This window comes from Aythya fuligula, chromosome 12 (genome assembly GCF_009819795.1).
Source record: "Aythya fuligula isolate bAytFul2 chromosome 12, bAytFul2.pri, whole genome shotgun sequence".
Classification (NCBI taxonomy): Eukaryota; Metazoa; Chordata; class Aves; order Anseriformes; family Anatidae; genus Aythya; species Aythya fuligula.
This window is the reverse complement of record NC_045570.1, coordinates 19,717,209-19,738,660: the sequence shown is the minus strand read 5'-3', so window position 1 is coordinate 19,738,660 and position 21,452 is coordinate 19,717,209. Positions and strand designations below refer to the sequence as shown.

The 21,452-nt window shown below is 59.9% G+C and overlaps 1 protein-coding gene across 1 annotated transcript in view; it reads right to left on the bottom strand.

Moving 5' to 3' along the window:
• Positions 1–21,184, bottom strand: part of ZFPM1 (zinc finger protein, FOG family member 1) — a 31,256-nt gene extending 10,072 nt beyond the window's left edge. Inside the window, 3 exon segments of the mRNA XM_032195731.1 lie at positions 5,367–5,466; positions 7,107–7,238; positions 21,100–21,184. Of these exon segments, the coding sequence (XP_032051622.1) occupies positions 5,367–5,466; positions 7,107–7,238; positions 21,100–21,139 (272 nt within the window). The 5' untranslated portion in view covers positions 21,140–21,184.
• Between the last annotated feature and the right edge of the window lie 268 nt (positions 21,185–21,452).

Sequence of the window (21,452 nt, the reverse complement as noted above, 5' to 3'; positions counted from 1 at the left end):
GCAGCACCACGCAGCAGGCCTATTAATACAGCGCCCCGGCCCCTGGGGGGCTGCCAGGCCTGGGGGCCCCCACCCCAAATGAGACACCCCCCAGTTCCAAAAAAAAACCAACAGAGAATGGGGACAAACGGGTCCCAAGCCAGCCCCTCTGCACCCTCAGGGTTGGGGACCCCCTGGAGAGGAGAGCGAGTCCGTCTGTCCATCGCTTGGTACCCGGCCTCCCAGCTGGGAAAATCGAGTCGGGGGGAAAAAAAAAGGAGCCCCCCGAGCCCCCAGCCCCGGCACCGCACGCCCCCGGCTGCTGTTTTTCGACGGCTGGAAGGCGTCGGAAGGAATAAATCCTGACAACTCAACTAGCGCAATGATGTGATGGCACCGCGCCGATAAGATGGAGGGAGCCGATTGGGAAGAGTCTTAAGCCGCGAACACGCAGCATCTCCACTCTTCACCTCCGCTCACAAAGGGAAATCTCTCCAAAGGGGCTAAGGAGATTATCCCGGCTTTGCCGTCCCGGGTGCTCGAGTAATCAGGGCAGCCTTGGGAACAACAAAGGAGCGAGCGGGGCTTAAATTAGAGCGGGCGAGGACGGGCGGCTCGGGGTACCCGAGGGTGCTGATCCCGGGGGCACCGTGGGCCAGCCCCGAGCCACGGGGGGAGGCTGAGCAGCCCCATAGCTTCGGGGTTTGGGCCTCACGCACCTCCCTTCCCCCTGCTGCTGGGGTTGGCGGGGGGATTTCTGCCCTTATCGCCCCGCACCATCGCTCGCCGCGTATTGATTTTTCGCCGCCCAACACCGGCGAGCCCTTATCGCGCCGAACCCTGACCCCGCTTAATGGAGGAGCTGTTACCTGCCCCCGCGGGTGCTTTACGGGACTGGGGGGGGTGGTGAAGGAAGGGTGCTGAGCCCCGCTCGCCAGCTGGCCCGCAGCTGGCAGGCGCCGCGGCGGTGCCACGCCGTGCCCGGGTACCCCCCGCAGCCCGGGGCGCCCTGCCCCAGCAGGATGCGTCCCGATAAGGCTCCCCGAGACATTTGCCTTTGGGGTGTTGCTGCAGCCCGCAAACGCACGGGGACTCGGGGACGAGGGTTCCCCATCCTTCAGGAAGGGGTGGCACGAGGGAGAGCTGGAGGAGAGGGATGGGGACGCAAAGGCAGAGCGGGGACCCCCCCTTTCTTTTTTTCCTCCCCCCCTGCAGACAATAGCGGCTGCCCTGGCGTGAGATGCTATCGCGGCTCATTTCAGAGCTGAATGGGTGCCCTCCCAGCCAGGATATGATCGGCCCCACAGCCCCCTGGGCTCTTTGTCACACCGAGCTGGGCTCTGGGGGGGGGGCAGAAATAATCAGAGGGACACAGAAAGCGCTCACGGAGGGCCGGGAGGAGGGAAAGTTTCGGGGTGACCCCAGCGAGGGGTGGCAAGAGCTCTGCCCCAGGGTTTGGCACCTCTCGGGCCCCTTGTTCCCACTCTGTCCCCACACTTGGGGCTACTGGGACCCCCCCGGTGCTGCCCAGGCAGGGCAGAGGGGAACAGGGGGGTGCTGTGGGGAGCTGGGGGGCAGGAAGGAAGCCCCTGGGAGATGGAAAAGGGGAGCAGAGGGACCCAGGCAGGTGTATGGGGCAGATCCACGCCCCTCCACCCAGTGGTGTCCCCACACTGCCCTCAGCATCCCCCCCCCAAACCATCCTCAGCATCCCTCCTCCCTGCGGCATCCCCAACCCTGGCAGGGTGCTGCACCCTGCAGGTCCCCCTCCGTGTCCCCAAACCAGGACAAGCGTCCCCATCCCCCCGGGACAAATCCCCAGCCCTGCCACCAAACATCCCGCTGCGTTCTGTGCCGGCACGGGGCTTGGCTTTGCTTCCAGCAGGCACAGGCTGGGCAGGGGGGCTCCTCAGGACCCTAATTTCTCCCCTGCGCCCCCCTCTCTCCCCGGCAATCTACCACAACCCCGACTATCTGCCGCTCGGCCCGGCTGGGGATGATAAAGAGAAATAGCTGGAATAATTTTTCCCACCCACACATACCAGCGCGGAGGGGAAGGGGGAGCGCGGCGGGGCGCGCGGGGCTGTCCGTCAGGACGAGCCGTCCCCTCCTCGCCGTGCCCTGCTCGCCCCGATAATAAACCTTGAGGTTTGCACACAAGCTCCAGGCTGCGAGAGATTATTCAGACAGGAGTCACGGCGCAGATAAACACAACCGAACAAGAGAGGGAGGCGAACGGGAAAGGGGAGGGAGGGGGGAGAGAGAGAGGAAAGGGGGAAAGAGGAAAAAAGTTTGCAGTTTTACTCAGATGCGGCGAAAAATAATAATAATAAAAATTCCCCCCCGCCGTGTGCTGGAGCTGGCGCTGCACGTGGTGGGCGTGCGGGGTGGGATTTGGGGTGCAGGGGGGAGGCAGAGCTGAGCATTGCTTTGTAAGGGACCCAAAATCGTTGTCGCAGCTTGGGGATGGCGAAATAAACCCCCAAAAAAACGAGGCAGCAGCGGGATGCTGGGGCTCAGCGGTACCAAAACACCCACGGGGTCCCCGAGCGCTGGCACCGCGGAGAGGGCAGCGGGCACCGTACCTGGGCGCCGTGGCAGCGTGGGGGGGGGGGATGTGGGCAGGAGATAGATAAGGCCCCTTTGGTGCGGTGGCTGATCGCTATCGGCGGCGGCGTGCCAGGGAGGAGGCGGGGGCGGCTGCCCCGGGGTCGTGGTTTTTGGGGTGGGGGACACGCCAGCGGTGCCGTGAGGTTGAGGCTGTGCCGCTGTGGGGTCCCTCCCTTCCTGCAGCAAAAAGCTTCGCGCTACCTGGCCTGCCAGTGGGGATTCTCTGGTGTCTAGTATCGAGGTTGAGCTGCCCGGCCCTTGATCGTGGCTCTGCTCTCCCCGTGCCAGCACCAGGTTTGCAGCATTTCACAGAGCATCTCGCTGTGCGCCTCCAGGACATTCAGCTGGGCTCAGGACAGGAGGGGACAGTCCCACGCCCCCAGCTCTCCCTGCTGGAGAGGAGCCGAGGCCGCAGGTGCTCCCAAAATCCTCATCACGGGCCCAGCTCCAAGGCAAACAACGACGAGTGGGAGAGATGGAGAGCTGGGGCAGGGGAGAGCGCCGATAATGGGATGGTTTGGGGGACGTGAGTGGGTGCCAAGTCCCCCCTCTGACCCCACTCACTGCTGGTGGGCACAGGCACTGGCGTTCCCTTCCCAGCACCTCTTCAGAAAGTGTCCAAAAACGACACGAAGCCACCAAAACCGTGGCCGGGGAGCAGCCCCACTCCGGCACGGCCACCGAAACAGCCCCGCACATCTGTAAACGCTCCCAAGTTGAGGATTATAGATTATGGTATCAGCTATTTGCATATCAGAGCTGCGAGCAGCCAGCCCACCCTGGCGAACAAGGTCATTGCAAAGATAAAAAAAAAAAAAATTACTCAAAAAAAATACTCCTCCTGCCCCACGGGGCCAAGGAGACCCAGAGAGAGTCCCCACACGGTGCTGCAGCGCGGAGGGACAGCAGCGAGGGGACGGGGGGGACATCTCCACGCTGCTGTGCCACCCTGGGGCCTCATGAACCCCTTGGAAAAATATCCCAAGCTGTTGAGCACCCGCAGGGCAGCGTGCCCACCGAGCACCCATTACACGTGCCCGGAGGGCAGGGGGTTTGCAGACCCTAAGCACAAAACCCCCCGGCCCCCCGAGACCCCGCGGGGCGCGAACAAAGGCGCCCGGGAGCAGCCTTGCGCCCGCCCGTGTCCCCCCCCACCCCCGCCACATCTTCGCGGCTGCCATTGCTGACATACGGCGGATCCTGCCAGATAAAAAGAAAATTCAGGCTGCTCAGAGTTTCCCTTTTTGCCAGCTCCATCCCTGATAAGTGCAGAGCCTGCAGAGCGCCTGATAGACGGGCTATCGCGGCGGTTGGTGCGAAAGGAACACCCTATCGCTGCAGCATCGCCGGACCGCCATCAACTCCCAGCCACACAGAAATTAATACCACTCCAATTACCAGAATAGAGATGGGCTGGGAGAAGGCGATAATAAAATCTCTTTTACATAAAGAATGCAAATAACCCGCGCTGGTTGAGGGGGGAAGGGGAGGCAGGGCCGGAGCGGAGGCTTCGCACCGTGCGCCGCTCGTTTTGGGGAGCCCGCGGCGAGGGGTCCGGCTGGGCAGCGTCCTCCTGAGCACCCCGCTACGACCCCAAACGGTCCCACTTTTAGGAAACCCTGAGGTGGGAGAAGGGGATGGAGCTGGAGCTCGCTTTGGCCGCGCAGATGGGCTGGGAAGGTTTACTTTTAGGAGAGGAAGAAGGTCCCCAGTGAGGCATCGTGCCCACGGGGATGGCAGCGCAGGAGCCCCGCGGTCACGGGGACAAAAGGCCGGGGAGCAGATAAAGAGGAGCTGGAGCCTCGCAGCTCCTTCCTGCCGGCCGTGCAGGAAGGGATGAGGATTATCAGCGGGGCCGGCGCGTGCTTCCCCTCGGCTGGCACGGGATGGGGAGCGGGGCCGGGCGCCCCATCGCTGTCCCCCACGCCGTGGGGATTTCGGCAGCTGCCGGCACACGTGCGCTGGCCGCCGGCCCTTCCCAGGGCTCTCCAACACCCAGCCTGCCTGGGTGCCCACGAGGACGCAGCGTGTCCCCCCAGCCACCCCCATCACCGGGTTGGGATCAGCGGCGAAGGGCGATCGCTATCCAGCACCGAGGTCACCCCTTCCCGTCATGTGCGGTGGGGAGGAAACGCGCTGCTGCCAAAACGGCCCCCGGGGCTGCCGAGGGGACACGGGGGCTGCGCAGCACCCCCGGGGCAGCCACCGGAGCCCAAAAGGTGGCACGTGCACCCGTCAGGCTCGACGTGCTGCCGCCAGCCCCAGCGGGCACGTGCCCGCAGCCCCAATCTGCGGAGGAGCCCCGACCCTAAACCCATCGGCGCGGAGGTTTGGAGATAGCGGCGTGATAGGGCGCGGGGCACCCACACGGCTGGCCGGCCCCCGCGCGGAGATGCCAGCAGGGAGATAGTTGGCTCTATTCGCTGCTTGGGGTTTTGATAAGCATCACGAAACCACTCGAGCTTCACTCTTGTGGTTGCCAGGATGTGTGCAAAGTGGCCTCGCCAGCGCGTGGCGGGGCAGGACAGAGTCCTCCCCGCGCCGGGGCGCGCGATGTCCCCGTTGCCTCCAGCCCAGCTGCTCCTGGCGTGGTTTTTACAGACCCGAGGGATGTGGGAGAACATCACCATCACCTCCTGCATCTCCTGTCCCAGCAGGAGTCTCGGTGCTCGCAGCGTGCCCAGGTCTCAGCCCCACGACCCTCCCTGGAGGAGAACACCCCAATGCCTCCAGCTGCTGCCCGCTCCCAGGACGCAGCACGCTGACCGGCCGGGGACTCACCTGGCCCATTCCAAGAGTTTGGCTCCTGTGGGTTTTCTCCAGGATCCGGCTTCTCAGGCTCCTTCGGACTCTCCGGGACATCTTTCGACTCTGCCTCTACAGCAGGAGAGGGGAGGCACAAGGTCACACGTGGAGAACTTCAGAGGCAGCCGCGACGCACCGGGGCGAGGACGCACACGGGGCTCGCACCCCAAAATCGCCAAACCATGGCCACAGCCAGGCCCACGTGGGGTCCCCACGGACAACCTGGGGAACCCAAAACCCTAGGTGCCCCCCATCCCACACCAAAGGGGCCACCAAAACACCCTGCCAGCCCCGGGGGGCACCCGGCTCTGCCACCACCCCCTCGGCACCGAGCGCCCCGCGCCACCCGGTTCGGTCCCGCTCCCGTCACGGCTCTATTTGTGGCGTACTCATAGCAACTTGATAACAATTATTTTTCTCCATTAACTGCTGTTGGAGATGCAGCAGATAAGGCCTATCTGCATATGACAGTGTGGAAGATTAGCGCCCAAAGTACATGTTTGCCTTCGCGTCCCAGGCGGATAACCAGCGCGGAGCCCAATCGATAGGCGCCAGAGCGAACACCCAGGGGTGACGTCACCGGCATTGGAGATTATTAATACAGGTGATAAGCGGGATGATTAACATCAAATAAATCAATCACCGGGTATAAAAGTCCTATTATTTTTGGCTATAAATCAAAGTGCCTGGCATATTGATTTTTATCCATCTCGCTGAAAGCTTTAGTGGCCGTTATTGCTGCTCGGCGTTATCTCTGCTATCACCTCTTTATCAAGCCAGGCTAGTGCCAGGTGCAGCTCCGCGCCCGGGCTCCCAGCTCCCTCGCCCCCAGCCCCGCTCCCCCATCAGATAACGCTCCCCGTGCTGCCGAGCAAAGTTTGCCTCCGGCCACCCCTGCCCTCCTGCCCCGACCCCGGTCCCGTAGGGGCCCCGGTGGCCGCACTGACCCCGCGCTTTTGGGGTTCGGGCGCTTCCCGGGAGCCTCAGCTCCTTCCCGGCCGGCTCCATTAGCCTTGCCCCGCCGCCGTTATCTCGCAGGGCGCTGCAAACATTAACTGATTAGGATTTGCCCCCACCTCCACAGGAAGGAACTTAAAGGATATCTGGGGACCGTGGCAGCCCGGCCCTGAAACGCGGCCGTCCCCGGGGTGGGGCGCGGAGCGGCGGCAGGCAGGCGGCGGCGGCGAGGGCAGGAAGCAGGCAGCAACGGCACCGCGGGGGGCTCCGGCCCCAGCCCCACCAATGTCACGTCGGATGCCAGCCTCGAGGGTCCCTCCGTGTCCCCACATCCCTCCCACGCAGCCATCGAGGGGGGTGAAAGGCGCTGGAATGGATTTGGGGTGATGGTGCTTGGTGGTAGCCAGCAACGCAGCTCACCTTTGGCTTCCAGCAGCCCCATGTGTGACCCCCCCAGCACGTTCCTGCCCCTGGGAGGGCTGAGATTGCTCCTCCCTGTCCTCAGTTCCCCCTGCTGGGGTCCCCTCTGTGCCGGGGAAGGGCCACAGGAGCCCACTAAAGAGCATCCGTGCTCCTGGCCATCATCCTGGGGCCACACAGAGCAGCGGGATGGAGCACCCAAAGCCCACCTGGGTCTTAATTAACCCCCTGCTAATGACGGGGCAGTGAATGCTTCATTAGCTAATTAACACCAAGCACCAGCAGCTGAGCCCACGCTGCGGGGAGCAAATGGAAAGCCCTGACATGCTGCTCACCTTCGCTGCTGGGGGGGCTGGAGGTGTCGTGCTCGGCAGAGCCCTCCTGATCCGAGGCAGCCCCTTCCCTCTCCGAGGGGCTCTTCTGCCCCGCCGGGGCGTCCTCGCCTTCCTCCATCGCTCCCAGGGAACCTGCGAAACACAGAGGGGTGGTCAGTGGGGTGGCAGAGCCCTGGAGCCCTCCCCAGGCAGGACCCTGCTCGCTTTGAGGGATGCTCGGGGGCACAGAAGATGCAGGGTGGGCCCAGGGTGCTGTCCCGGTGGCACGGACAGGGACACCCTACAGCTCCACACGGCACAGGAAGGGTGACCCCACACTGCCCAGCATGTCACTGATGTCCCTTGTCCCCTTGCTAATGGGGTTTACGGAACCACTGCCTTGTTTTAGGGTGTCCCCAAGCGATGTTTGGTTCCCCCCCAAGACGTGGGGCTGGAGGAACGAGCCCCAGAAGCGAGTGGGGTCCCCGTTGCGCATCCCCCACGGCATCCCCGCACCGGGAAACGGGGAGCGCGGGGCGGGTGGGTGCGGGATGCGCCGCGGGTACCCCACAGCCCTCGGCACGCTGCCATTGCCATGGCAACTCAGCATCCCACGGGGCCGAGAGGAGGCAGGGAGAGAGGAAGGAGGCCGGCAGGCGGCTCGTGCCGGCACGCGGCGGGCACCGAGCGGCCAAGCCCCCGGCATCGCCCCGGTGCGCACCGGGGCAGGGGGAAGCGCGGCGGGCGGCTGCGCGCAGACCTCAGCCGCTCTCCGTGACTCCAGGCAGGGATATTTACACCGGGAGAACAAAGGGCCCATAATCTATACAAAGCAGACAACAATGAGCGTGAATAAAGAGGCTGCCGGAGAAGGGAAGGCAATTTATTCTAATTCTGCTAATTTCAGTTCCAGCACAATTAAAAAGACTCTGATAATATTCAGAAACAATCGCCGGCTAACAAATCGTTTCTCTCGCTGTAAATGAAACATTGTTAGGCTAATTTTTTCTTTCACGCCTTCGCGGCTCTCGGGCTCCTGATAAAGTTAACCCAACTCGTGCCTGCACTGCCAGCACGGGACGGGACGGGGACGGGGCCGCGCCTGCCACTCGCCCCAGGGTGCCCAACTGGGTGCCCCATGGCACCTGCCACCCTCCCCGAGAGGTGATGGGGTGGAAACTGATCCTATAAAACCTCGTTGGTGGGTAATGCACTGGCACAGGGTGCCCATGGGGATGGGGACACGGGGGGACAGGTGGCACCCGCGCCGGCCACGTGCACCTGGTCCCATGTCACCAAGGACGCGTCCCCACATCCAGCGTGCCCCTGCGAGCAGCCCTGCCCCAGCCCAACCATCCCCAGGGGAGTAAAGCACCACGGCCAGGCAGGTTAGAGGAAATACTGGCTATTTAAAAAAAAAAAAAGGAAAAAAAAAAAGGGAGAGAGGGAGAGCGAGCGGCGGAGCAGGGAGCAGAGCGTCATTTCTCCGGGATTGCTGGAAGCCCTGCACAGTTATCACCGCACACAGCCTCCCTCGGCTTGCCTGATCTGTCTATTCTTCATTAAGCAAATACGCTGAAATGGAAATGAAAACATAATAGCTATTTGATTTTCGGCGAGATATTTTGCATATTGGTTCAGTGCTGATAGTGGAATTTCATCAACTCCCTTTTTTCATGCTTTAAAACTGAATTACCGAGGCTGGCTTTACAGAGAGGGGAAGAGCCAAAAAATGCTCTGGTCCAAGATACTCCGCTTGGCGATTAACTCTTCTTCCTCCTCCCTCCCTTCCTCTCTCTCTTTTTTTTTTTTTTTCTGATAACAAGGAAGGATTTTTTCTTTTTTTAAATGACAGCAATTGGAAGAATTGGCATTAACCGCAGGCGACGCACCCAAGTCGCTCAGGTGCCGGTGGTGGGGTGGGTGCAGCGATGGGTGCCAGCGCCTGGCCTGGCCCTTCTCCACCATCATTCCCCTCCCAGGATGGGGGCCAGGACCCCCATATCCCACCACCAAACCTGCACCCACGGGGCCACGTCCGGGCGCTGAGCCCCAAAACTGGTCCCCAGCAAGGAGGGGAGCAAGTGGCCGTGCGCCCCGGCGAGCGGGATGGCTCCGAGGGGCTTCTCCAGCATTGGGAAAATCACCATTGCCCAGGTAATGATTTGATCATTCCGCTCCAATTAAGGTTCTCCCAGCACAGGAACAATAAACCTTTTCTCCATGCCTTGCACTTATCTGGTAAATTAAATAAAAGGGGAAAAAAAAAAAAAAAAAAAGAAAGAAAAAAAAAAAAGGAGGGGGACTTTTCCAGGCTGCCAAGAGAGAGACCCTGGACGCTCCAAAAGCAGGCATGCAGACAAGAGCAAAGCGATAAGAGGCCTCGATAACAGATAGAAAATAGCAACAGATCCAGACTTTCCCACCAGCTCTGCGAGCGGGGAGGAGGAGGAGGAGGAAGAGGAGGAGGAGGAGTCCCGTGGAAGCGGGTCCCGGCCACCGCCCGCGCGCTGCCAGCGCCGCTGTGACCGCGCGCACGTGCGAGCTGGGGGCGACCCGTGCTCGCTTCTGCTTTTTTTTTTTTCTTCTTTTTTTTTAATTTTATCAGCACGCATCAAAGTCCAGGAGCTTATTTTATTTATCTTCTTAAAATAAAACGGATCTGCCGCTGCCAAGCAGGACGACGGCGCTCGGCGAGCTGGGGGCTGAAGGCTGACCACGTCCCCACGCCTCGCGGTGACCGCAGAGCCCTGGGCTCGGGGAGCACCACGGTGTCCCCTCGGTGTCCCCCCCGTGCCCATACACCCCAGGGACCTCCCTGGTGTCCCCAGCACCCCGGTATCAGCGCTTGGCACAGCAGGACCACGGGTGCAGCCATGGGGTGAGCTGCTGGAGAGCAGAGAGCTGCCCTATTCTCCATCTCCACAGCATCCTTCAAGCTCCTCCTCATCCCTACGCTGACCCCGAAGTCATCCTCAAATTAAAACCGAAACAAAAAAATCCCCAATGGACCAGCTGAGGCTCGCCACCAGGTCCAGGTGGGCCCAAAGCAGCGCTCCTGGTTTGCAAACCCTCCGGGACGCTCCCTGATCACGTCGCAAGCAGGGAGATGGGCTTGGATAGCACCTCTTTGGGGTGCCACAGCTGCCTCGAGATCCCCAAGCTACCTCTTTACCCCCAAACCAGCCCAAAATTCACAGACAAGGGGCAAAGGGCTGCACCGCCAGCAGGTGTGCCCTGGGAAACCGATCCTCAAAGAGGGGCACCTCCACTCCCGGCTATGGCATCGCCAACTGGAGGTGCCCAAACCACACATCGGAGGCGCCCAAATCATACATTGTGGTTGTGCCCCCCCTCCCAGCAAAGCCCCCCCCCCCCGATTCTGCAGCAATTCGGCCAGGTCCGGCACAGCCCGGGGATTCCCCAGGGTCTCGTAGCAAGGTTGGGCTGCGGCCGCCCCGCAGCGAGCAACGCCTGGGGAGCAACCTGGGCTGCAGGGTGATCCAAAAAACCGCCGCTATCTGATGGGCCAGCGGCCCGTGCTTCTCACCCAATTTTTCCTGGTACTTATTAAGGTTTCTCTTCCAGCAGCCCCAATGTTCTGCGTGGCCTCGGGTGCCCCGGAGTGGGGATGCCAAGAGCCCCAGCCGAGGGCAAACGAGGTTTTGGTGGCTGGGAAATGACGCGAGTCCCCAAAGGTCACGCTATCCAGCGGGTTATTTTTGGCTCCCTTTGGCCGATCTTTCCCATCTCAACCTTACCAAAATTACAACGTATTCCGTGGGGAAGCCGGGGATGGAAGCAGCGGGAGGGACCTTCCCGCCCCGGGGACCCTGTTTTGGAGGAAAAACGAGCCTTGCTGAGCGCAGAGCAAAACTCTCCCCTATCAGCCCCGGCGCAGGTTTGGAGCAGCATCCCCCCTCCGAGATATCAGCATTTTTAATATCAACCCCATGCACGGAGCTGATAATGTTGGGGCCAGCCCCAGCCGTACCTATCTCGAATTAGGAGCCCTTTTCTATCGCGCCCAGATAAACTCGCCCCGCGGCTCTTCTGTGTTAAAAGGGTAAGGAGAAGAAAAATAGTCGGGGAGCTGCTAGGAGGAGGATTTGATAGTTTGTGATCATTTTTTAATTATAAATTATGATTTCGGCTTAATTTACCTGGAGGGACGGATGCTGCAATGGCTCACGCCTGCGCCCCGGGGTCCGCGGGTGCCGGGCAGCGGCACCCCCATCCTGAGCATCCCTCCCCAAAAACGAGCAGCCCCCTTTGTTGGGGGGGGGGAAAGAAAAGCCAAGCGGAGAGGCAGAGCCTGAGAAAAACCAGCCCTGCTGATAGGGGAGAGATTGGTTTCAGCCGGAGCTGCTCCCCCTGCCAAGTCCACATCCTATCTGCGCGGGGTGCAGTTACTTAACATTCATCACCGGCTGAACTCTGTAACTTTATCAGCGCCCGAGCATGGCGCCATCGCCGGGCCCAGCCATTCCCGGCGCTCAGATAGGTCCGATAAACTGCTGATAGATTACAGGAGATTGTTTCACTTCAGGGGACGCGATTACTAATACTAATAGCGAGGGAGCCCGCATCATATCAAACAGCCGCCGAGGGGAGGGGGGGGAGCGGGCCGCGGGGGGCACGGGAAAATAATGAGAAAGAAAATACAGGAACAATGACAATGAAGTGACTTTACGTTTCAGATGGGGCCGATAGCGCCCTGATAGATTTTAAGAGAGGAGAGCTTCTAATAGAGCCGTCCCCGGCCCCGGCGCATCAGATGGATAGGAGCAGATTGCTGCACGGAACGGGGACGCGGCTCGGCAGAGCCCTGCCTGGCTGCTGGAGGGGACTGGGGGGGGGAAAAGTGGGGGTCCCTGCGTGGGGATGGGACCCCGGTGGCTTGGGTACAGCGGGGAAACTGAGGCAGCACCCAGCAGGGCGCAGGAGGGGATGCGCGACCGAGGGGTGCCCGGCACACACGGATGGGATGGTGCAGCCATGGCAGCCCCCCTGCTCCGGGGGGGCAAACAGGGAAGGATCCAAGAGGATCCTTGGGAAGGACCCAAAAGAATCCTTGGGAAGGACCCAAAAAATCAGGATCTGAGCGGGTGCACCCAAAGCAAGCTGCTCCTGCACCAGCTGCCTCGGCTGCTGGTGGCCAAAGGGACTTTTTCTGGGTGAAAAGCCTCAATTCCCAGATTTCCCCTCCAACATAGGGTAACGCTGTTCCATGGGGAACAGGGCCTTTTTCTGGGTGAAAAGCCTCATTTCTCATATTTTTCCTCCAGCGTGGGGTAACGCTGTTCCATGGGCAGCCTGCACGGGGCCCCAGCAGGACGGGATGCTCACCGCCGGCACAGCCCCACGGACACAAGGTGAGGGCGAGGCCAGAGGTCAGGCTCTGTGCTAATCCTGCGACAAATTACCCCGGAATTACCCCGGAGATCCTCACCGGAGCCGGCCCCCACCTCTGGCTGCTGCTCGTGGGAAGCGCTTTGGGTCGCCGACTGGCGGAGCTGCTGCAGCCCCATGAGCCCACCCCAAAGCAAAAAGCACCAGCAATGGACACAATTTTGGACGGATTTTGCCCAGTTCTGAAGTTTCCGTGCACAACAGCACCTGGTGAGGACACGGACAGAGGGACAGGGACACGGGTGGTGCTGGATCCATCAGGCAGTGATGCTCCAGCTGGGGCTCCCTGCTGGCTCCCAGTCCCCCCAGTGCACCCAGTGCCAGCTTCCAGCACCACCCAGGACCGGTGCCGGATCCGTGGCCACCAACACAGGGACGAGCAGGGATGGGGGGGCTCCGGGAGCAGAAAACACCCCTAGCAGGGCACGAGGCAGTCTGTCTGCATGCAGCAGGGCAGGCTGCCAGCACTGAGCCACGGGACAAAGGTCACAGGAGCTGCTGGCCCCAAAAACCATCACTGGGGCTCCTACATCCCGCTGGCAGCCCGTGCCCTGGTGGGTGCAGAGCCCCCCCAGCACCCTCCACAGCCCCCCAGCTCCCTAGGGGCAGCGCTTTGTGCCCAGCTCCACCAATAACGGGTTTGTGTCTGTGCAAACGCGCGCGCCTGGGCTGCCTTTTTTTTTTTTTTTTTTTCCTGTTCTTGGCATTTTGGTGGAGCGAGATAAGAGTAAAAAACAACAGAGCTGCTCGGAGAGTGAAAAAGGGAGATAGATAACGCAGATACCGACTCCTACACAAAACAGTCCTGGCTTTATCGCTGCTTTTTATCACAGTGCCTCTAAAAAAAATAAAGAGAACAGCCCAACTGGAATGGGGCAGCGCATTAAAAAATGAACTTTATACTGTTTGCTCTTTAGTTTTATATTTAGATGAAACAAACTTAGATTCTTGCGGTCGATACCTTTCCGAGCGCGAGGAACCAAAAAGTCTGGGAGCCCCATTTGCTCTGGCAGGGCCGACTGAAGAACCTCAAGGAAAATTTAGGAAAGCGCCCGATATGGGTGATTTTTGGGGTCCCTGCCTGCTCCCATCACCCAGCCCTGTTTGAGGCCACCGGGCACAATGGCTGGAGCCTCTGTAAGCTGGGATGGGATGGTTGGGATGGTTTAATGAAGCACAGCTTGTGCCAGCAGGATGAGGCCGAGCCCAAAGCATCCCTGCAGGGCTGGGTGTCACCATCCCTTGGGGCTGAGCCTGTCCTCTGCACTCAGAGCCACGGCGTGACTGGCACTCGCAGTAAAAAGCTTGGAGAGGCACCCTGGGGTGCAGAGCCAGCAGGCCTGAGGCTGCAGAAGCAGGTTGAGAAATGCAAACACCTCCCTGAGCATCCTCATGAGCAGCTGTGAGTCCACGGGGGACAAGCAGGGGACAGGAGGAGGGTGCTGGGGTGGCACCACCAGCACCAAGGTGACACCACGAGCACCAAGGTGGCACCGCCACGTGCCACAGCCCCATGGCATCACCACGGCTGGTGACACCAAACACCCCCAGGAGGTGCTGCGAAGCTTGGCACGAGCAGGTCCCAGGTGGCCGAGGGTCTCCGTGCCACCGCGGGGACACGACCGCCTGTGGCTGCACCGAGTGGCCATGGTATTTTGGGAGCAGGAGGCACGGAGCGGCAGCAGGACCGGTGGCAGCACCAGGAGGTGCAAAGCCCCACGTGCTTCCAGCAAACCCAACGCACATAAACCCATGCAACCCGGCCCCGCAGCCCCAAAAATCCGCAGCACCCCTCTTTCTGGTCCGTCCCTGAGCAAGAGGGAAGGGAAAAAAAAAATAATAAAAATGGACTGGAGCTTTTTTCCCTCCCCTCGCACTCCCTTCCCTACCTTCTTTTTGAAAAACATAATTTATCTGTGTATTATCAAGAAATCCAGACACTTTAATCAGTGAGCTATGAAGTCAGTATTTCCATTCTTATCTAGCGGAGGAGTGGAAATGGAGAGCAGATAGGCAGCTCCGAGCCGGGCCGTGGTGGGGAATGTTAATGGGAGGAGCGGCAGAGCCATTGGCTACCGAGCCGCTGCTATCGCTGCCATTATCGGGGCGTTATCGAGGCAACCATCGCAGCGCAGTAATGGGGCCAGTTCAACTTTCCGCATTATCATAGGAGCTGCAAGTAGCACGAGAGGCCTCGCCTGGGAGACGGAGCAGCGCGCGAGCGGCCGAACTTCCCGGTGGAGAAGGAGAGGGGAAGGCACCGAAAGCGGAAAAAAAAAAATTAAATAAAGCTCCGGGGGTGGGTGATGCCGCCCTGCACAGGGCGCATGCCGCGTGCTGGTGGCACCAAACGTGCCACGGGGATGTCACCGGCGCTGTCCCCGTCCCACACGTCCCCGAAATCGCCGCCTGACCCCCCGCTCGGAAGGCGAAGACAATGCGGCCGCGTCTCATCAGCTGCGCAGATCGCGGCGGCGCGTTTCCTCCGCGCGCCGCTGAATGGGAGATGTCAAGAAAAATATGTCGATGTGAGAAAGGGGAGATAAAGAATTATTTTGGAGGAAAAAAAAAAAAGAAGAAAAAGCCGTGGAAGGCTCTTATCTGGAGTGACTCATAGGCACACACTCCTTAACCCTACTGCGGCCCAAGGTCAGCAGTTGCATTCCTTTCGGCATTTCATCCCTTCCCAAAAAAACATGTTGCTACAGGAACAATGAGGAGCCTTCACTGCCGCGGCAATCGGAAGAGGGAACTTTATTACCCCCGAAACACTTGAACTTTTCTGATAAAACACGAAGCAGGACATCGGCCTCGCCAAGCCGGAGCGTCCAAAAAAGTCCTGAGTCAGGCAGCAAAAACGGTCATGGGACGTGGCACAGAAAAAAAAAATAAATAAGAGCTTGGCCTTCTGCTTCCATCCGTGCTCCTCTCCGCGGGGAGGGAGGAAGCCTCCTCTTCCCCCTCCTAGGGATCAAACCCAAGGTCCTGGGTGCCCGCGGGATGCGCAGAGCTGGCCAACAAGAGTTGGTGCTGGGTGCCGGAGGCATTTTTCACTTTTTCTTCCCAAATGCAGAAAGCCAGAAGGTTTCTCTGCTCCTGCCATCCCCCTGCAGTGCCCTGAGCCGTGCCTTTGGGCTTTCCCTTCTCACCACGTGGGAAAATCCAGGCTGGTTTTGTTCCATGGCACCACCAGAGCTTGTGTTTTCTGAGGCTGCAGTGGGAACAGCAGCGGGCAGGGCAAGCATCCTCCTCCCTTGCTCAGAAAGGGCGTATTTGACCCCAAATCCACCAACACCACGAAAAAGACGGCAGCTCCATCCCCAGGCTTCGCCAGCACCGCTGCTCCCGGTTTGGGCACCTCAGGAGCATCGTCATTGTCACGGATGGGGGTGGCACTGACCCCATGGATGGCGCAGGGCTGGGAGCACGGCTCCTCTGCGGGATGCCCCGGGGACGTCCCCATCACCAGCAGGCAGCAGAGGCAGACAAGGGCACGGTGATTCCTTCGGGATGCCACCATCAGACGGTGTCCCCGGGGCTGTCCCACCTGCAGCACGGCGCAAATCTCCTGCAGCACCCCCGGGGGAAACCGCTGCTCCCTTCCCAGCCCCGAGCGCCGAGCTGGCCGCCTCGCAACTCGGCGAAAGGGGAAGCTGCAGCTTGCTCGGTGGCCTTGATTCACGAAGGGAAAACACAGACCTTGCCCAACTGCACGAGTCCGGAGCCAGAGCCCCTCAGCCCCAGCAGGGGCTCCCCGTGGCTCCCTGCAGCCCTTTGGGGACGTCTCCATGGGGGTGGAAGAGCAGCGGGCACAAAGGGCAGCACCCATCCATCTCCCCACGGGCCCTGGAAGCCGAGCCCATCACGACCAGGATGCTGTTGGCAAACAGATTTTGCTGCGCTGCCACCCGGACGGCATCCCGCGTGCAGCCAGACCCGCTGCTGGGGGCTTTTTGGGGAGAAACAACCCTTTAACAAGGGGAGAAACCCTTTAACAAGGTCTGGAGATGGGCACGCCGCGAGGGGAGCACCCACGGGGCATCCCCTCGTTGGCACAGCCCAAAGACTTCGCACCACAGCGATCAAATTGCTCAGGGGGACGCAGGGACGAGCCACCCCCTCTGCCCCCAGCCGTGGGGACAGCTCCTCTCCCACACCTGGGGCCCATCGGGACACACGCACCCAAACCCCTGGCAGATTGGTGACCCTACAGCGGCTCCGTGGGACCCCACAGCCCCTTCCCACCTTCCAGCATCACCCATTTTTGGTTGAACCCCTCCACCCAGGGGCTCAAACAGGGGCTGTGGCCCTGCTGGATGTGTCCCACCCCCATCAGAGCATCACCACCTTACCCTGGGGACCCCCCCACACGCCACGGGGACACCCCAAGGACCACGATGGGTCCTCCCCATCAGATTCGCATCCCAAGGAGCCAACAGCAGCGGCTGCGGGGGCAGAGGTGCCACGGGGCTTGGCACCCGTGCCAACACGGCTGGCACTGAGTCACGGCTGGCAAGCGCCTCCGAGGGGCTTGCACAAGAGGGGAGGGGCTGGCACGCAGGGTGGCAAGCACCCGTGGGAGCAGGACAGCCACGGGGGCCGGCCCCGGTCCCCCGGCATCGCAGAAAATACCGGTTTTGGGAGGCCGCCCCTGTCCTCGGGTCCTCCCTGCAGACGAGGCGGGGAACCCTCCCCAGCCAGCGGAGCAGCCCAGGGGGGGGAAAAAAAATCCGCCACCCCAGCCAGCCCAACGCCCACCCGTCCCGGAGCATCCCTCCCCGGCAGGCACCCGTGGGGGAAAGCGAGGCACGGAGCAGCGGAGGCTGGCGGTGGATGGAAAAGTGCAGCAGCAGGGGAAAAAAAAAATATTTTAAGAAAAAAATATAAAATAAATCAGAAAGTGGAGGTAGTTAGTCACCTGCACGCTATCGAAAGGAAAGGACCGCTCAGAGAGCAAACAGCAGGAGAAGAGGGCAGGAGGCGTGCCGGGAGGATCAAAAGGCACGGGGTTACCACGCCGGCACTAAAAATAGGCTCTGGGCCGGCTACTGTAATCTTGACAAGAAATGCACTCCGGCTTTCCACAAGCACCCCGCTCCCGGGAAGGATGGCTCCCACGGCCCCGGCACGCAGCGCCCGCGGGCAGAGCTGAGCGAGGGAGGGGAATAAAAAAAAAAACAAAAAAAAAAACAACAAAAAAAAAGCACACACACACACACAAAAAAAAACACCCAAAACACACCACCGCCACCCCGTCGAGAAGGAGGCAGGGTTTGAGCAGCGCAGATCTCGCCCGCTATCTGACACCATCTAATAGCAATTAAAAAAATATCCCCACGCAAAAATGTGACTGCGCTGCTACCCCCCCCCCCCCCAACAAAAAAAAAAAAAAAAAAAGAAAAGAAAAAGAAAAACAACAGCACCCAACCACCGCCGTGTGTTTGCTGCGCGGAGCAGGACGGGGCGATAGCGATCGAAAAAGAAAGTCAGCCCTCGAACTAATGCAACATCTGTAGGTGATAAAAGGCGCTGAGGAGAGCTCGGCTTCTACACCAGCCTTGTTTCGGAGCACCAGCATGTGGGGGGGGGTGAATAAAAACACACCCTGCGAAAGGAAAACACACATGCAGCTGCCCCCCATCAGATAATTAGAGCGCCTGCATTAATCACATTTGCAGTGGAACAAATTGTTGGAGCCCTTTTGCCCCTCTTTTCAGTGTTTGTTATTGTAGCGAATCCTGCTCCAGTCTGGTCGGGAGAGATAAGTGGCCCTTATCTCCCCTGGCAATCTTTATCAGGATGGAGATCGGGCCTCCGCGCTTATCGGGAGCTCAGATCTACTCTAGCTGAAAGCAGAATAGAAAGGGAAAAGAAAAAAAAAAAGAAAAAAAAAAAAAAAAGAAAAAAAAATAAAACACACAGGCAGGCTCCTGCAAACTACTACAAAAATGTTCGCTTCCAGTTAATTTAGGAAGGGGGGGATAAAAAAAAAAAAAAAAAAAAAAAAAAAAACCAACACAAAAACCAACACAACACATATGTATTAAAACAACAGCACCCGGCGAGAGGCACATCAGCAGCAGGAGATCAATCTGCGGCTTATCAGTTCCCCCATCTGAGGACCCGGCGCTGTGAGCGCACGCACACGCAGCTGCCAGGAGCCTCGCTCCTCAGCCCCGTGCCCGCGCTCCCCTGTTTGAAGTTAATAAATATAACAGGCTATCGGGGCGAGAGATCAGCTCCTGCTCTCTATCAGCCCCTCGCATCTATCTACCAGCAGAACAAAAGGCAGAAGAAAAAAAAATAAAAAAATAAAACAAAATTAAAATAAAGCAGCAGCAGCAGCTGCAGGGAGGCTGCTGCGTTTTCAGCACTGCTGATGGAAAAGGGGGGCTGAGCCGCAACCGCCCCCCCCAGGCACGGTCCCCTGGGGTAGGTATCAGGCATTTGGGCCCCTGCAGAATGAAAAAGGTTTTGGCACCAGCTGAAAAGCCTGCGGGGAGCTGCCAGCGGCTGGCAGAGCCCTCGTGCTGCTGGGGGGATCCAGGCAGCACCCTGCATCCAGGAGGGGGGCTCAGGACCCCCTCCCTAACACAGCCATCCCCGGGGAAAGTCGCTGCGTCAGGAAGGCTTGGGCACAAAAAGCTGATGGAGAAGGTTAAAGCAGCTGGTTAAATATAGTCCAGGGTCTGATCTTTGTCTTATCGCTCTTGGCGATCGCCCGCTCTCCCTGCGATCTCCCCTCCGAGCCCTTATCGGCGCTGCTCATCGGGCTTCAGAAAAAAAAAAAAAAAAAAAAAAAAAGAAAAAAAAAGAAAAAAAAATATAATAATAAAAAAAAAAAAGAGAGATGAAGACAGAGAGAGAACATAGCGTCACTGAGGAAAATAAAATAAGCAGATATGAATCTGGAGGAGGTTTTAATGCTCCAGCCGAGATGATAAAAAGGATAGACTTTGTGGAAACAGGTCCGGTCTGTACATTAGAGGAGTCTGGTTACCAGAGCCCTGATTCATGCATACTTTCCCTCCTCAGGAGAGAGCAGTCGGAGGCAGCCGAAACGCGCTCTCGCGGCGCTCCACGTCTCTAATGACTGTTTTCATGTTGACACATACAGGAAGGGTTCCAAGCTTTCAGCTTTTAATCAGTTTTGGCCATCGCTGGCGGCCTGAGATCAGCCTCCCACTTTATCATTTCTTCACATCTCGGCAGAAAGCAGCCGGGGAAGGGAGAGCCGAGCCGCCCGCGCCCCGCCAGCGCGCCCGCCGAGGCTCAGCGCCCCCCGTAGCCCCCTCTGCCCCCCTCCCCGTGGGCTCCCCGTGGCCGTGGCACGGAGCCCACGGGCCGGCAGGATGCTATCGCCCCATCGCTGTCGTTACTGGGGCTACCGGAGAGGCTTCTCCTGGTTTTTCCCCCAGTTGGAGCTCGCGTGCTCCATCGCCACCAGGGATGGAGCCGCCCGCACGAGGGGCTTGGCTGCCCGGGCACGGGGAAGGAAAGCCACGGAAATCAGGTAAAAAAGGAATTATCCAAAAGGAAAAAAATAATAATAAAAAAAAAAAAATCCAGGAGGCAGCCGGGACTATTTTTAACTCTACCCGGGTAAAAGTCTAGCTGAGCTTTATCACCAGAACAATCACCCCAGGCAGGGAAACAGGTAGGTGCAACTCAGCCTTGCAATTATTTCAAGAGAAAGATAAAGCTGTATTATCACATGGTGGCCAGCCTTCCCTATCCTCGCATCTCGGCCTTATCGCCAGCTTCGATCGACTCAAGGGGAAAAAAAAAAAAAAAAAAAAAGAGAGAGAGAAAAGAAAACCAACAGAGAGGAAGGAGGGGGGTAAAAAAAAAAAGAAAAAAAAAAAAAAGCAACCAACAGAGGCCGGCACCGAAAAAACTTCCAGCACTTTGCCCAATTTCTTGGAAGACGCGGCGGCACATCGCGGCATCGCGCCGGTGGGCACCGGTAACGGGGCTCTGGGGGGGTCCTGGAGAGACACCTCCAGGATCCCAATCCCCCCCCAGCCCTAAGGAGCCTTTGGGTGCCGGGGGAGCCCCCACGGAGCTGGGGGAGCCCCGTGGGGGACGGAACCCCCGTGGGCGGCCCCGGGGAGCCCCGGCCCCGCTGCGGCTGAGCGGCGGGCAGGGGAGATAAGATCCCAAATTTGAGGCCGTCCCGACAGAGAGATCTTTATCGGGCCGGGACTCGCAGAGCGGAATATTTGCGAGCTTTATCGGGGGCCCCCATCGGGAACCGGTACCGGAGGAGCCACCGAGCTGGCGGTGAGGGGAAAAAAGGGGGAAAAAGGGGGAAAAGGGGGAGAAAGGGGGAAAAAGGGGGGGGGCGGCGGGGACGAGCTGGGAATGGGGAACGGGGCAGGGACGAGATGGGGAAGGGGGACGGGGAATGGGGTCGGGGAATGGGGATGGGGAACGGGGATAGGGAACGAGGGGGGGGGCGCAGCGGGCACAACCGGGACCGGGGCTCCCGGGGGAGGACCGGGGCAGAAGGGAAGGAGCGGGGGGGGGGGGGTGGAAAAAAATAAATATAAATAAAAAAAGCGAGGTGAGGCAGCACCGGGAGGGGAAAACCGGGACTCACGTTTGATCTGCCGGGGGTTGCTCTGTTTCCTCCTGGACATCGCTCGGCGGGGGGCGAGCCCGGCGCCCCGGCTGGCTGCTGGGCGGGCGGTGGTGGTGGTGGTGGTGGCGGTGGGTGGGTGCTGCTGGTGCTGGGGGTGGTTTTGGGGGCGGCAGCGGCGGCAGCAGCCCCCCCCCCACCCCCCGGGGCTGCTCGCATCGCCCGCCCGCCCTCCGCTGCCGGGGCCGGGCCGGGGCCGTGCGCGGCGGAGCGGAGCCGCCGCCGCCGCGGGATTTTTCTCAATGGGGCGCGAGGCCGCCTCGAGCCCGCCCCAGCCCTCCGAGGGGGCGGGGCCGGGCTCCGCCGAGGCTTCT